Source organism: Liolophura sinensis, chromosome 8, assembly GCF_032854445.1.
Source record: "Liolophura sinensis isolate JHLJ2023 chromosome 8, CUHK_Ljap_v2, whole genome shotgun sequence".
Taxonomy (NCBI): domain Eukaryota; kingdom Metazoa; phylum Mollusca; class Polyplacophora; order Chitonida; family Chitonidae; genus Liolophura; species Liolophura sinensis.
Genome location: NC_088302.1, coordinates 47009736 through 47027235, shown reverse-complemented (window position 1 = coordinate 47027235; position 17500 = coordinate 47009736). Strand labels below are relative to the sequence as shown.

At 37.4% G+C, this 17500-nt stretch overlaps 1 protein-coding gene across 6 annotated transcripts in view; it reads left to right on the top strand.

Moving 5' to 3' along the window:
• LOC135472607 (protein diaphanous homolog 2-like) overlaps positions 1 to 12249 on the top strand; it is a 58596-nt gene extending 46347 nt beyond the window's left edge. Inside the window, exons 23-26 of one of the 6 annotated variants that reach the window (XM_064752189.1) lie at positions 1366 to 1501; positions 3409 to 3525; positions 8417 to 8436; positions 10241 to 10430. In XM_064752189.1, coding sequence (XP_064608259.1) covers positions 1366 to 1501; positions 3409 to 3525; positions 8417 to 8436; positions 10241 to 10291 — 324 coding nt within the window. In that variant the 3' untranslated portion in view covers positions 10292 to 10430. The other 5 variants (XM_064752188.1, XM_064752187.1, XM_064752191.1 and 2 more) reach the window with 5 other exon arrangements.
• The last annotated feature ends 5251 nt before the right edge of the window (positions 12250 to 17500 follow it).

Below are 17500 nucleotides of genomic sequence, written 5' to 3'. Positions count from 1 at the left end.
TCCATTAATTTTTTAGCCAAAACATAACTTATGTTTGTTCTGATTGTAGCATAGATGTGTTTCCTTGATTGAAAAAAATAAATTGTGGTTAGTTTAAACTGAGGGGACTACAACGATTCATGTAAGCTAACAGTTACTGACAGTATATGCCATCTATCATGGGCGTCTCCTTGACTGAGTATGATATTTGAAACTTTCCGCTAATATGTATTATGGATGCTCACGAAGGCTAGCCATTAATTTCACAGTGATACCGTACCTTTCTGTGGAGTTACTGATGCAAATGAAACATAGGCATGGTTCCAGCATCATAAATCTTGAGATAACAAAGGCGCAATGGATGAAAGTCAGTGGTGGAATAGTGCCAACGTGAAGACTCACCTGAAAATGTTGAAACAGTGCAGGTGCCATTGAATGTGCCATCATGCCCGTCCTCTACACGCAAAAAGTCTGGCTTTGTGCTCAGAATGACCTCGGGGTGACATTGTAATTAAGCGCATTGGGTCAGTTTTAAAGGAGTGGTCATGATTGTCGGTTGCCAGGGGCTAATTTTATGCGGTGCCGAGTTGTGTATACCCTGAACTTAAAGTTCTTTAGCAGCTGTGTTGTGTTGTAGAAATGACTCTTCTACATCGCTCCATAGACCATGGTAAATTGATTGCCTTCATCGAATGCCTTATTTTCCGCTCTATATACACTACTATCCATCACCATTTCGTCATGTAGAGTGGTCTACGCAACTGAGATTGTAGAAGGTGCCTAAAACCATTCAGTAATCAGTAGTACTCGAAATTAAAAATCTGTCAGTTGGATGCAAGTTTTCATGATCTATTGCCCGGCTTAGCCCTGTCAGTTTTCTTTTTCATGACAGTTAGATTAATGGCATTGTTGAGCTAAGGTATGGGTTTTAACAGGCTTTAGCTGTACATGAGATTTGTGCACACAAATGTGTGACTGGTAATCATTACTCTGTGGGGAAAGAAAACTTACTACATAATACTGCACGATTTGCTTTGGCTGATACGTATTACATCACTCATGTCATTAGTACAACTTTATTGGGTCATGTGACACCACAAGTGATCCAGGTGAGATGTTTTATCATCAATTCAGATCCTTTGGTTAACTCTTTTTTTTTTTCTTTTATTCCTTTTATTTCTTTCCACAAACAGGATCTTTTAAATTGGGCTGTGTCTAACATACAACTGTTCTGACTTCCCCACCAACAGCCCTATCTTGCCCACCAGCTTTAAAACCCCTTGTTATTATATTTTAGGGTTGTTGTCACATCTACAGTAAGTATACCCCAGCACCATTGATCAAGTCATATATCAGAGAAACAAAATATGTTTCCTGTTTCCACAGCAAGCCGTCAAAGAGAATGCCAAATTACGTGAGACAGAAGAAAAGATCCGAAGAGCGAAGGAAGCCAAGGAGAAGGCAGAACGAGAAAAGAAAGACCGAATGCAAAGGAAGAAAGCCCTGGTGGACATGACAATCGGTATGTTGATAGAAACCCGAGTGTAGTGTTATTATAGGTGGATAATTGTGGCACTCCATACAGGGAAGAAAGCTTGACGGCAGTCATTAGCCCACTGGGACTTCAAGCGACTTGACAACTGCACAACCAGAACACCTGACCAGCAAACCCGCACACTCTGTGACCGCTAATCTGACCTGATGATGATGAACACTAAATCAATTTGAGGGAATTGTTGTGAAACATCGTGTATCAACTAGAAAAAAACTCATTTTCAGTGTACATGTAGGTTACCATAGGTCATCTTGGGTTAATGTGGACTGCCACATGTATTTCTGTGATATAGCCTTGGGTGTATATGTTTAACATGAAGCTTAATTGGATTTGTAAATTGGACATGACATAAATTTTGGCTCCCCCCCCCTCCCAAAAGTGCAGTTTTAGAGGCAAATAAATGTTATGAAATATTACTTTTGGTGTTGAAACAGTAGGGTATCATCCTAGCTTCCATACAAACTGCGAAAGACCTTCCTAAGATCAGTAGAATGTCAGAATTAGGCATAAAGTGAAACTTATATATAATGTGAAACTTACATGTAATGTGAAACTTATATGTAATGTGAAACTTATATGTAATGTGAAACTTATATGTAATGTGCAGCATATAAGGGCATTTACCATATCCCATACATGCCAAACTTTCATTGGTTAACCAGAAGAAAATACATGCAAATGTGCAATGTACATGTAGTTACTCCCACACGTGTGCTGAAGGACAGTATAGTACACATCTTGGCCCCAATTTACAGGTAAACATCAAGGCTGTTCATTATCATTTGATTAGAACCGGAATATCCTGCCCCTTTCCCTTAGAAAGGGTACATAGGCATTGTAGTGAGAAATAGAGGAAGTGTAGTGAGGAAAGCCCAAACCCATTGGGTCAATGTCCTGGGTGATAAAATTCAGTCTGATGGCCTCATTTCCTGTTCCTGGCTGGCTTATTTACCGGCAATACGCAGTATGGATTTTTTGATTGCTAAGTCATGTAGGGTGTACTTGTGTGAGAGTTGACACTGTAACGCTATACAACTTAAGTTTGATGTTGACAGTATATAACTGTTGTAGCATGTGAGGTGGAAACACTTACGCATAATGATAAAACTGTACATGCGAGAGTTCCTCATTCACCTGTAAGTGTAATATAACAGCAACGATTTATTAAAGACACTTTTTACGACAATTTTTGTAAAATTGCATAACCTAAAGGAGTGAAAAGTGAACATTGAGATAGAAGTTTTAACAGGATGTGTTCTGGCGGAGTAAACACGTCTATTCTGAAATATGGTTAAAGTTTATTATTAAACAAAGTCAGCAATATTAGATGCAAGTTCATTTAATTGCAATGAAATTTGCAATTATTGTATTGATCTGATCTCAAACTTGGCTGTACTGTGAAAATGTACTTGCTGCAATACAGCAATGCTCTTTGATTAATAATAGAAAAGCTTGTATTTTGCCTAAAGTTTAATGCTTCAGAAGTTGTGTATCTTACAGAATTCTGACTAATTCATCCACCTTTTAGTGCTGGATCTTTTCGTGAAGTTTGGTTAATTTTTCATCAGAAAAAGCCTTGGCATGAAACCTTTCATTTTAAGGGCTTTTTGTGCTTCTGAAAGTGCATTTTTACATACCAAATTTCACATGAAATACCGTATATATCGAAATTGCCTAAGTGAGACAGGAGTAGTGTTTCAGCCAGTTTTCAGTATATTGTCTACTCTTAATTATTTTTCCATGGTACAGTTGGAATACAACCAATGTGGCGTTAAACTCTGATTAGCTGTGGTATTAAACCCTGATTAGCCGTGGTATTTGTTCTTGAATTGACATTTACTGATGAGAAACTTGTGTGGTTTTCTCTCTAACAGACGATGATCAGGAAGGTGTAATGGACAACCTCTTGGAAGCTTTGAAGACAGGCCAGGCCTTCAGTGTGAACCGTGAGAAGAGAGAAGGGAAAAGACGAACTCCAAGAGCTGCGGGCGGTAAGTGTGACACCAGCAGCATCCCCATTATGCGCAGTCAGGGATGTTAAGTGTCTATGGTTTGTTTTTACTATACATCTACATGTATATCAATACATAAAGTTTCTGACACCTAATCTTAATATGTAATATATGTTAATGTTGAAGTAGCTTGATAATGAAAGCTGTGTACAACGCACGCGTACATGTAGTTATTAGCAGCTGCACATGAACACTGGATTGTAAACATCTGTAGGTTTGTGTAACACGAATCAGTGTTTTAGCACAACTCCCTCAGTACTACATATGGAAATACGGGATTGTGTATCTGAGACCGGTTTGAAATTAGATGGGATGAACTTGCTGCTGCCTTTCTTTCATGTCAATATTTGTGTTCGTCTTCTTTTTTTTAATGGATATCTTTTCCATGAAGCAGCAGCAAACACTGGCACCCACAGTTTTTTGAGAAAATGGGGGATGTAATCAATAAACCAGTCAGTAGCTATAGTGTTTCATATGTAAATCCATGTGGTTGTTACACCAAGCTCAGTGTTGATATTGTAGTTAAGGGGGACTGTATAGTTTATTATGTGTGATATTGTTCTAGAAGAGTCAGAGTTTGAACATCGATCCACCTTGAGGCGTTCACGTGTTTATAGAGTCAAGCCATTCGTACCGTCTCCCGACTCTGAATCAAAGGTTTGCCTTGGAATGGTTTTTAAAGACCTCTTTGATTGTCTTGACCAAGTGGTGTGCATGATAGCCCAAGAGTTAAGGATTGAACTTTACTGAAGATGTATTTTGGCATTTGTCATAGAATTAGCACCTGCCTGATGGAATGTATTGTAACTGATCGTGAAACAGTTATAGTTGTTTCGAGTTGTCTTTTACTAGAAAATGTCACTTACAGGTAAATATGCGGCCCCCCCCCCCCCCCAATAATTTTAAATGTTTTATAAAATGTTATGAAAAAAACATACCTCTTAAAACTAAAGTAAATCATGACTTACGAAAGAGCTGGCTTCTTTGAGACTGGAACTCACTACCTCAGGTTCTAACCTATAATCTTACACTCTGTGGCTCAGTTGGTAAGCGCGCTAGCACAGCATCATCACCCAAGATTGTCTCACCAATGGTGTCGCTGTGAGTTTAAGTCCAGCTCATGCTGGCTTCCTCTCCAGCCGTATGTGGGAAGGTCTGACAGCAACCTGCGGATTGTTGTGAGTTTCCTCTGGCATCGTATAAGTGAAATATTCTTGAGTACGGTGTAAAACACCTATCAAATAAACAAACAAATAAATAAAATGTTACATGCCCATATGTATCACTTGATAGGTGTTAGGCACATGTGGCTGTGGCTGCACATATGAGTCATTAAGCCATAGTTTGTGAGCTTGTTTCAGTTTAGCCCAGCAGTTTCATTGGTCTTGGCTTACTTGTATTTCAGTATTCATAAACATTTCAGATTTATTTATTACCTGATAATGATAGCAAATAACAATTTTAAATAACAAGCTTGAGTTACCTGTAAGAAACGTATCAAATACTCTAATTATTAATGTGATACGAAGATTATTTTTATGATAGGTATTGGCATGGGGTGGCATGTTGATTTCATGTTATAATGTTGATGACCAGCTGAAAAATCCCGTCATGGTAGTATTGTATTTTTTTCTGTGATATAGTGCATAGGAATTGACCTGCATGGTGTTAAAGACTGTTTTGATGGAAAGTCTAAAGTCTCAGTGACAAAGTCATCATTATTCTTCCTAGAGGCCATCTATAGGAATAAATTCATGGTGATGTAAATATAGATGAAAATACTAGTAGGCCTCCATGACCGAGGGTGTTGGCACATTGACCTAGGTGACCCTCACCAATGTGCTCCAGCTCATGCTGGCTTCCTCTCCAGCTGTACATAGGGATGTCTTCCAGCAACCCACGGATGGTTGTGGTTTTCCCCTGGCCTCTGCCTGGTTTCCTTACACCATAATGCTGGCCTCCATCGTAAAAGTGAAATATTTTTGAACATGTCGTAACACACCAGTAAAATAAATAAATAAATAAATACTAATGGCATTTAAACATACAAATACAAGGTGCAGCATACTTGAAAGACATAACATTATGTAATTTGTATTACATTGAATCACTGGTCAAATTCGTGTAACATCTTTTAACAGATGTGGCCTTGTCATTTGAATCTTGAATATAATCATTTTATGTGGAGTTCGCATAAAAATAAGTATAATGTGCATTTCCCCATTTTTGTCTTTATAGCAGTGGCTATTAATGTTATGTTCTTAAAAGGAGAATATCTGCAGGGAATTTATTGCAGGAGATAGATAGCTGTTGCTAAGACAATTGTCTGAGTAGCCTCATTAAATGTGATTTAGTGTGATTAGTGAATTAGTGAGCAATTAACTGTGTGAAGGATAGAGTGCCTACAATCATAATTCAAATATAACGACTTTCCGTCATCTATGAAAGGCTGATGCTCATCAACTGATAAGCAATTACCTAATTTATTCTGTTATATTGCAGTGATTTTTTTTTTTCTTTCTGAAAATAGCTATGTGCCATCACACAAATTATTGATATTTTTACAACGGTTCTAATATATATGAATGATCAGCGGTATCAATATAAAGTCGATATTACACTCATAGCCCGTCAGTCATTTTGTGAAGTAATTGAAAGTTTTTTTCTTTTCTGTGTATGATGATTTATATTTGATTTATGCATGGAGTCTGAAATGTATTCTGTGTATACCAAGTGTAGGTTACCTACAGTTTGCACTTTTGTTGATCTCAGAATTTATTTTTGCATTGTCAGTTCAATGCATTTGCAATTTAATCTTCCATTACCAGAGAATGAGTGCACTTAGATTTAGCCTTGCATTGTATTCTAATATGCATTGAATGCACCCTCATGTGGATGTCATCCTACATTTAGAGTTAGATCGTTGCATACAATTGCATGGTTGATTAGATTCGAACTATTATGAGTTGTCCTACTGTTGTGTTTGAAAAGTGGGAGGATTCAGTAACACGCATGATATCTACATAATTTTTCATATGTCAGTCATTTTGAACTTTGTTCTACTCAATGCGATGCATTTGATTTGAAAGTGGAAGATTTCAGTAATACGCATGATTTCTACATAAATTGTCGCAAATCTGTGATGTGATCAGAAATAAGTAAATAAAATCAGTGCCGTTTTCTAACCGCCTGAACCGCAGTGTCAACTGACGTGAAACACGCTTCACCAGTATACAGTTGTGCATCAGATCATTATTATTGACAAGATGCATCAACAATAAAAACTGACCTTTCAATAGGGCCAACAAGAACAGCAATAAAACACACATTAGTTTCACTGCTGTCCATCAATTTAGGCATATTAGGGGGCATTATTCTGTGTTGACTGATAAAATTGTACTTTTTGCGAAACCCTGAAATGGGCCAATCCAACCAATGTAGTTTTGTCTCGAAAATCGATTTAAAAATGTGTATAAATTGCAGTGAAAGTTGCATTTTCGTTTGAAAAAAGGTTGAGGAAATAGGGTAACATGGTTCATATGAACATGTAACTGCAACCAGTGGAATGGTTCTACACTGTCTGGACCTTGACAGCCCTGAAAAAGAGTTTATTTTGGGATATCAGTGTCCAATTTTGTCGTTTTTAATGTTACAGGTCACATTACATTGTGCTCAAAAATGGACAGAAAAATGAACCTCCTAAATAGCATGCATTAACCTCCACATAAAGATTGATACTTGAACTAAATTATCGTTAAAAGTGCTGGAAAACCTAGGGTTATTAGGTCCTGGAAAAACACTATCTTCCACGTTTGGAATTGTATTGAGTAGAACTCTTATCAACATTGAAAGTCATCTTTTAGTGTACACTAGCCACTTTCCTTTAATGTTGTTGAGATTTTGAAATTTTAACACATGTACAGATGCACATATTGTATTCACCTCTCAAGTAGATGGATCATGATATCTGATTGGTTTATGGCAATTTTGGAAGAAGTTTTAGGATGGTTTGTCATACATTTATGGTCAGTTCACATTTACTCTTTCAGTAACTAGATTTATTCCAGTTTCTTCCAGTTGTTCTATAGAACATTATGGTTTCAACATTGCCTGGCATGTACTTTCTCTGTGTGTTTGCACCCAGTTACTAATCCAGCAAGCTATGCCATTAGTGCAATTAAAACGCAAGGTCTTGACCCCTATTTTAAGCTTCAAAGCAATGTCAGACTAAAACCTTTGCCTTGACTGTTTTCACACCAGCTTACAGACATAGAGAGACAGTGATTGTGTAAGGGTAAATCAGGTAACAACCAGAAATTCTGGTTTGATCTGCTCTCATGGTGGTTAGGGCCTCCCAATACCTCTGGCATGGGTGACTCTCATACCTGTACACAGAAACTGGGCTCAACATAACCTCCAAACCCTTCCCAGCCAACGCTAGTCCACACAACACGATTGCTCTCAGATTATGTCAGACATGTGCCATTAAAAATATATGCTTTTCTTGGCTTTAGTTTTCAGACAGTGGTTAGCTTGACCATTGTTAAGGAATTGTTAATTCCTTGACCATTTTGCATATAAAAATGCTGTAAATTGTTTAAAACAATTTGTGGATGTGCAGAAATCTGTTATTTCTCAGAATAAGCCAATCCATGCACCAATTTACCAACGTGAAAGGTTGACTACTGACTATGCTCATGTTTGACAGTTTGAAAGGAGAATATTTCTAAATCTTTAAAATCTCCTACAGTAGTGATCATTTTTTGGGTCTAACATTTGTCTGAAGCCTGAAGCTTGTTTTGTGGACTTCCTCACCTGACATGTTTTCTTTATCGCCCTGCATTCTCCCTCTTCACTGTTCTGTTTACAGCTTTACGTCGTGGGAAACTTGTACGTGGTCAACTATTCGTTAGATGTTGTCCATTGTGCTATCATTCCTTATTTATTTAGTATTACTGTCTTTTTTTCCCGCTTTTTGTCTTGTCTTTTATTTACATTTTATGGGGTATTTAGGTATATTGTTACAGTTTTGCCAGTGTAAATTTGCATGATGGAATAAACATAATATAATAAGGACAGTTTTTTTTCCATATTGATGAGGTATTTGGAAATATTTTTACGTTTCTTTGGAGTCTTTTTTTCCCCTCTGTTACTAGTTTATTTGTATTTGTGGATGTTTTAATATGTGTAGTAAGTTTTACAAATAGTTTGCTGAAGACTTGTAGAAATATTAGTGTTAACATTAATTATAGTAATGTTTAATGTGAGATTTACATCTAGTCCACATTTAAAACCTCAAAAGATAAAAATGTCATTTCAGGTCTCACCAGGCCATGACTGGCTTAAATAGTCAAAGCACTAGCACGTTGTGACTGCTTGTTCAAACAGTTCTCACTGCATAGGTTGTGGCATGAAATCAGGAGATGGTCAGAAGCCTAGCAGAGGACTTTTCGTTTACACCGCTCGCACACGTCTGACTGTAAAAACTCAAATAAATAAGCATCCTACTGTAAAGGGACATAACTGTGATGTTAAAAGTGAGGAATTATAAAAATCTTAGGATCTGCTGGGGTATAATACCTGGTGACCATTCATGTGTAACACTTGAATCTTGTGTAGTCCAAATTAGTGGTTATAACATGCCTATAAGTTGTACATTTGGTCATCCTGAAAAAAGGTCTTTGAGGTGTGTTTGAATGGATCTCTCACTGGTTCAATCGTGGCCTCACTGAAAGTTTATTGCCTACACGGACAATATACATCCATATACCTTACTGTCCCTGCCTTAGGACGAATGACCTACAGTTTGGAATGTGAAATAAATGAAAAATGTGAAAAGATACAAAAAATATGAATTAAGGTATTAGACCCATAAAATGTTAGCTATATTACTGGGCCAGCATGTATGCTGTCCTGATCTGAGTGTAATGAACTCATTTTCCTAATCACTCAAGATTTATTTTTGGTGTTTAACATTTGTGAACTGTACTCTGTTGAGATGATGTAAATGTAAGGAATATCTTTATATGACTGCTTTTATTTCCTACAACATTGACACAAAAGCAGCGAAATTATTTGTCTTTATTGGTGGGTTGGTTACACTCCACAGTCAGTAATTTTATTTATTTATTTTCTGTTTTTTTCTTGTTTTCCTATACATGTATTTTTAAAGTTTATTTGGCATGGATGTTCCCATTTCCATTTCATTGTTATAAATATTCCTGACCAGTACTTTGTCTTGGTGACATGACATTTCATACCTTTTTCTGCATATATTTGTTAGATAGTTTGTACTTTATGCTCATAAAACAGCATGCCCTAGATATATGTACTATAGTTTGCAGGCATGTATGCATCACTGCAATTTTGGATTTAACCTTGAATACTCAGTAACATATATGTTGCTTTAAATCAAACATTTCATGGTTTCTTTTCATATGCAGATCATTTGTAATATATTAAATATCAGAGTATTCTGTCTTTCACTGTTCAGTTTTTGGTTGCTTTCCAAGCTTCAGAATGTACATTGTCTAATTTGATTATTTTAACTGTATCCACTGGAAATGTTTATTTTAAATCCTCTCTTCACAGCACTTTCATCTCAGAAATCTACCACGTTTTTTAGTACATACAGATATGATTCATTGTGGCAGATACGACAGGGTTGTATATTTTTTTCTTTTTTGTTTTGCAGCTGAACGGAGGGCTCAACTCGCCCGGACGCGGTCGCGGCAGAATCTACTAGATTCCTCCACTGTTCGTGAGATAGATTTCAATGATTCCACAGCAGATACACCAGTTCCTCCCCCTAGAAGAGAGCGAGGTCCAAACAAAAGCAGAAACAACACATCCTCGACATCATCGTCGGGTGACAATGCGGAGTCCGAAGCTGAGAAACTGTTAGAACGTCTCAAAGCTTTGTGAGATGTGCACTCTTGTGTGTGTCATTGTGAGTGTGAGGTGGGACAAGCTGCAGTTCCAGTCGTGACTTGTGGGACATTTCACCTTGATATGACGTGACTTTTTTACCCAGCTGCTGTCCCACCTCAGTGTTTTTTCCTTGCTCATTTTTAGGGGGTGGAGTGTGTGCAGTGTGAAATCATTATCTCTCTTATCCTCAGACTGCTGCTCTGTTAATCAAGCAATGCTCTGGCTGTACGGCCCATGGAAGAACCCAAGGAAATGCTATGATTGTATCTTGTTCTATAGCGGCTGAACTTTGGCATAATGATGACTTTGTTTTGCCAGTTTGAAAACCCAGAACTTTTCTCTAAGAAATGACTTAATACATTATCGCCAGTGCCAGGTTGGCTGAGACAGTGTTTCAAGGTGTTTATGTCACAGGGCAACTGACTAAAGTTCCAGAAAACAAATAACATAATACTGATGCGCCATACAACACTGGCAATGACCATGTTATAGGGTAAATCCAGCTGTACATTCCTTCAGTAAGGTTATGAGTTTGCCCCAAGCAGTTGTCTCCCCTTAACTATAAAGGTTGTGTATATATCAATGAGGAGATACAATGTAGAAATGTTATTTCCTTTCCTGGATTGAATGTTTTAGCGTCCTGGGTTCTGTACTATCTGTTATAGTCTGGAGATCTGGAAATACCTCAAAAATTTTAACCATCAGGCAGCATTGGTGTGGATGCTTGAGAGAATGATATATATTTCAACCTGAGGTTCAGTTTACAGGGTGTGAAACTTTTGATATGGTTGATCTTATATCTTCAGTAAACACTGTTTGTGTTAAAATCTCTACCAGATAACATAACTAGATATATTGTATGTACATCAGACTGGACATGGCCAATGGCTTAATTATGTAAACACATATTCTGCAGACTCAAGTATACGATATTTGGACCATCACATTTTATGCTATGTACATATATTTAGACTGCTGTGGCTTGAAAGTTGTATGAATATTCCCAGTATCATTAGTGCGTTTACTACTAGGGGTCATATTCATTTATAGCCATAGGGGGACAGTGTACATGATCCGTTTATTGAAATTTTGGCCTTGCACCATGTAAAGCATTGGTAAAGTTAACAATAGATGCAGGCCCTGTAAGGTTACATGCTGAATCCCTTGTATGTTTATGGTAGCAAGAGTTATTCCCCCATACATGCACATGTGATGAAGTAAGTTTCTTTGTACATTTGTTTTAAACTCAGCTTTGGTTCATTGGACACCATTTGTGAGGAATTGAACCGCGAATTGAAGTAATTCAAGATTTTCCCGCAGTATGGAAAGCCTCAGATAGGGAACTGGATGTGCAATGTAATAATGGATAGTTCAACAAGTTACCATTGATTCTTGTTCCCAAGTGAGAGGTTTTCTCCAGCCAGCTTTGATTTATCAGTAAACTGCAGTTATCTCTACAGTACTACTGGAGAAAGGTAAACTTTGTTTGAATTAATTATAAAATAATTTCTAATTATCGATTTACTTGTACATATGCAGATAACTCATGCTGTACATTAAAGTTCAAGGCCGTATGTACTTCAATGTAATCCAAGAGTCATGATAAAACAATGTTGTTGATGTATTAACATTGTTCACATATGAACCAGTATAATGTACATGTACCAGTTGGACTTGAATCTGTCACACACCTTTGCATTTGTCATAGCCTTTTATTTTTTATTTCTACCCCATGGTACTAATTCTGTATGTACATTGGAGATCTATTTCAGAAATTCCCTGGTGTTCTGCACTGAATCCCAAATCTAGGATAAAGCCCTACCTTAAAATTGTATCGTGTGTTTTGGAGTCACTTGTAAGTTTTTAATTAACCTAGGATTTCCTCTTTCAACAAGCTTTAGCGTAAGTTTTGTGAAAATGGACTCTCATGCCTTTCCGGCTTCCTTCCATCTTTATCTCGCGTCCATAAAATTTTTCTCAGGCAGCCTCAGGCCTTCAGAAGGCTGAACAAGTCAAATGTGATACCATCGCCTTTGTATTAAACTTCCATACATCACCTGGGAGTTCTCATTCTCTGCATTTCTGTACATGTCATAAAGGATTTTTACTATGATAGAAAAGCTGGTAGATAAAAAAATCATAAAACATTGTGATTTGCATTTCACATTGGGGACCATATTTATGCACACTTTATTTGATTAGAAGGGGAGACAACAGAGTCCACGCCTGTAAGAGTTAAGTGCCCTTGTAATACTAACTGCAGTCAGCTTTTGCATATTGAAATGAGTGCTAGACTTGCTGGACCTTAGATAAAAGGGCTGAAGTACATCATATGTGTATATCACACTGAAATATAACAACATGTAGAATACTTGTAGCCATCAGTCTATACAATGAATATTGTATACATGTACATGTATAATTGCTTTGTAACATGAATATTGTATATGTATACATGTATAATTGCTTTGTAACATGAATATTGTATACGTATACATGTATAATTACATAAACTACAGATGGACCATAATAAGCAATCTGTGTGCTTGCTAAATAGGAAGTAGGGCAAGGGGGGTTTTGTACGCAAAGGTGGCATAATGGCCCTGTAGCCTCTCACCAGTGCAGTCCAGCTCTTCAGTGATACGTGGCAAGGTCTGGCAGCAGCCTGCATATGGTTGTGGATTTTGCCTGGTTTGTGCCCACTATAATGCTGGCCGCTGTCGTATAAGTGAAATATTCTTGAGTACAGTGTAAAACACCAATCAAACAAATAAATAAACAAAATGGAAACTTCTGATTATGCCATGTAAAATAGCAAAATTTGTATAAGCCTACTTTGCTGCAGGACCACAGTTAAAATTAGCAGACTCTTGTTTCCAGGGATAAATGTATGAACTAGCATATCAAAACTTCATTGCAGTCAGTCATTATTTGAATGTGGCATTTTTTTTTACTCATACCGTGGCTATGGATTGAAAACAAAACAGTATTAGAGAGTAGAGGTTATTGGAGCCTCCTGAAGTTTGTGCGAGGGTACAAGTCCTGTGTACAGTATCAGTACTTGAGGATAGTTCAGGCTTATCAATCTCACACTGCAATCATTATTATAAGCCAGTTTGTCTTGAACAAGCAGTGCTGGTGCGTGCAGAATTATCAGTCTTCTCCTATTTTAAGAAAAGAAGTTCTTTTTATGAAAATCTACCTGCACAAACTATCTACCTACATAGCATTTAGTTTTGGGGCTTTACAAGTAGATTTAGTGTACACCACAGTCTTGATAGAATAGGTATTTACAGCTGTTGAGAACACTATTTTGAGCAAGATAACGTTCTCATGAACAGACTTTTTACTCTTCCCTTTGCTTCACAAGGGAAGCAAGGTAATTTTTTTCACCAAGTTAATTGTGAAATGTTTTGTGTGGGGCGTGTTTCATAGATCTATTTGGTTATGACATAGCATCACAACAACCCTGTCCTGCCTGAGTTTAACGTCAGATTTTCAGGCACACATTAGATGAGTATAGTTCACAAGAATTTCATTCAGAACTGAACATAAGGGTGTATATAAATGCGATGTCAGAGACAATATGGTCCATAAGTCCACCCATAAAATCAAAACATTTAACAGTGTTTAACTCGGTGAAAGAAGATTTCAGTTGCCTTTCTACTGATGTTTACTTCATTTTTCAGTTATCTTTGCCTTTGAATTTATAGCTGACCAGTTTCTTCTAGCGATTCTATCTATGTGTGATATTGAGTGCTCTCTTGAAATGACTGAATTGCCTCACTCACATGGCTTCTCCAACACATGTGAGTGAAAATGTAAGCTATGCGAATGTTGGAGCTTGACATGAGAAATGATATCAAGGGCTGAGTGATCTAAAGTTATCCAAAAACTTCTCCAGGGACACGCAGATTTAACTGAACATTGTAATTTACTGTTTACTGATCTCTATTGCCAAAATGACATGACACTGCTGACTACAAAAGAATTTTATACGTCGTTTTGTATGCAAATACATTATTCTAAATGTGTTCTTAAGTTCATAGACTGATAATGGTTCAATCCCACATGTTGTGTGCTTTTTTCTGTGTAAGCCTGTTACCATAACTTGCATTTCTGTGCAAACATTTGTGTTGTCCAAGAGTGTTGAGAGGAAATCTATGTGATGTGTAATTCTTTCGTTTATATGCCGATTGGACGTGAATTTGCTAAAATACTTGGATTTGCACATATACTGAATGGCTGACAATTTTTAGGATAGATAGCCAGCGAAAACATTATTAGCCTAAGTTTGCATGTACATGTATTGTTCATGGTGTAGCTTCTGTCTTCTGAGCGTGTATAGGACATATACTGTGTGTAGAACACTGTAAGTTTTTATGTAAATTTTAATTATCATAAATAGAATGGGGCCAGTGGGAATCTGTGGGCCATGTTATCACAAAGCCCTCAGCACCTTAATTCTTATTAAAAGTTAAACAAAAGTTTTGTCATTTCTTTTCATCATGATTTGGTGCAAAGATCTCGGACAGACATTTGAATTAACTCTCAAATGTGGGACAAGCCTTTAGAAAAGCATTTTAGGACAGGTATATACCACAAGAGCTAAGATCATTTTTTCCACTTTGTAAACTTTGGAATCTCTGGATGTGGTTGTAATCATTAGCACAAAGCTCTTAAGGTCATCCCATGGGCAAGTTGTGCAGGTGATCCAGGAACTAGCACTCAGAAGGGAGACGTGCTTGTGACTGCCAACTTATCTGTCATTAAGAATATGGTATTCCACCATCCCCCAACCCCCAAGCTGCTGTGTACCAAGCATATACACTGTAGGTAGCAAGCTGGTGTAAATATATCAAAGTGTGGGATTGAAATCCTTGTTAAGATACCATAGGTGCTTTCAGACAGGCTTGTTGATGTGGGGCCAATGCAGAAGTAATCTGTATGAAAACAACCAACCATTGATGAGCGTAAAATACTCCTTGAGCAAATAAATGTTTCCCAAAGTTAATTGTATGAAAATTACCGGCCTGGTGATGGGAAAATAATGTGTACACCAAATGAAAATCTTGCACTTTTGTGATGAAATTGCATCTTTCCGATGGACTGTCTCATGAACAGTAAGATGTCCATAAACAGTACTTAAGCTCCCTTTGTACAGTCATGTGCATTGTTTCTGTTACAATTGTAAGGACATTGTCTTACATTTCAGTACTCTTTGGGGGATATTTTAGTGTACGACCGGCTACATCTTTTATATCCCAATGGGGCTAATTTGGGGGATATTTGTCACATATTTATTGTATGGGAAAATAGTTGCATTTTTTAGTGAAGAAAGGAAAATGTAAAGTGATGTACGCACGACTGTTTTTGCACTACTTAGACAAGATGTATATGTATATATTACTTAGTACCAGAGAAACTGGTTCATGATATCACTGGGACCATGTATATTCCAGAGTCTATTGTCCACATAGAAACCAGTGGTTGTACAGCGTTGCTTATTCTACAACTCAAGTTTGTACAATTTCTGCTTATATTTTCCCTATTTCAGTAAATACATACCACTATACTACATTGATATCCTGCTTTTGTTGTCTGTCCTGTGATTTACGTTTTCTAGATGGTGTATCTTAGAACTGAAATTATCCTTTTTCTGAAGACGGCATGGCAAGAAACTGTCTTAGTAGGCCTACAGATACAAATCTAACTGACATTTCTCATTATTCTTACTTGGATAGCAATCTACTGATAGGTTCTGTGTATGACGTATACATCTTGTCTAGTAACATTTGATAGATGACGTGGATTGTGTTGAAAAGGATTCATTGTTACTACCAAACGTAGTGTGTGAAAGATATTCCATCAATGGGCGCTTCACTCCAAGGTTCTTAAACAATGAGTATAATTCTCGCGAATGAAATCGAATACGGATAAAGTGTCCAGAATCTGTGTGTTTCGCACGTGTGTCTATTTCCGCGTAACTTCGTGTCTAGGAAGTTGTACATATTAAATATTCATTTATTTATTTAATTGGCTGCATGAACAGTTGCAATCCATGCGCAACGACTTTGCATAATTTTGACTAACGACAACTTATTAACTAGCCTTGGACACTGATTAAAGTAAAGGGCCAGGTAAATTTCTTATGTCTTTCGGGCATCATTGAAATTCTGACTGCTTCTGTTTTATGATCGCGCCCTAATGTTTTTTTACATAATCTTTCTTGATAACAGTTCGTTAATGGTTTGTGTTGCACGTTGTTTTGGAAATTGGTTCCACCTCAGTGATTGACATGTAACGTCATGGACGGTAAGGATTGGTGTCTTGTGATGATGCCTAAACGTCCGGCATGCATCCAATAGGGGCACGGTAGCCTAATGTTTAGAGCACCTGCCTCGAAGTCAGAAGACCCGCGATCAAACCCAGGTCGGCTCATACCAAAGACTTTTAAAATGGTACTTGTTGCTGCCTCGCTTGGTGCTAAACACTGAGAGGTTAGAGCAAGGAAGCAGGTTGGAAATTTCAATAAACCCCTGGCTTGAGATCTTTATAACAATCAACCCAGTTTGTCTAAGGATTCAAGACCGCAAGGTTTACAGGACATTCTTAAGCTGCTGTTTGTTCAGACCTACCCATAAACAAGATCCCTGTAATAAAAGTCAGTAATCACAACTTCAAATTAGCACTGGTAGCCATTGCGAGTGTAGTCTCGCTGAGGTAAATTGACATGGGGCCGTATTACACCCGTTACGTGTGACCATTTGCCAAACATCACACTGTCGTCGCTGCTCTGGTTTTACTCTCTATGCTGTAAGTCTTATTAATTAGTGTTTCTTTGAATCTGTATTCTATAATGAGGGTTGTGGAAAATTGCAAAATGGTGCAACATTGATTGTCATTGTTTCTTTGTCTCACTCTGACAGTCCCTGCCTGTATCACTTCTAAGCAACTGACGAAGCCTATATAATAGTTCTCTCTTTATCTTACATTACAAAAGGACTAAACAGTCATTTCGCCG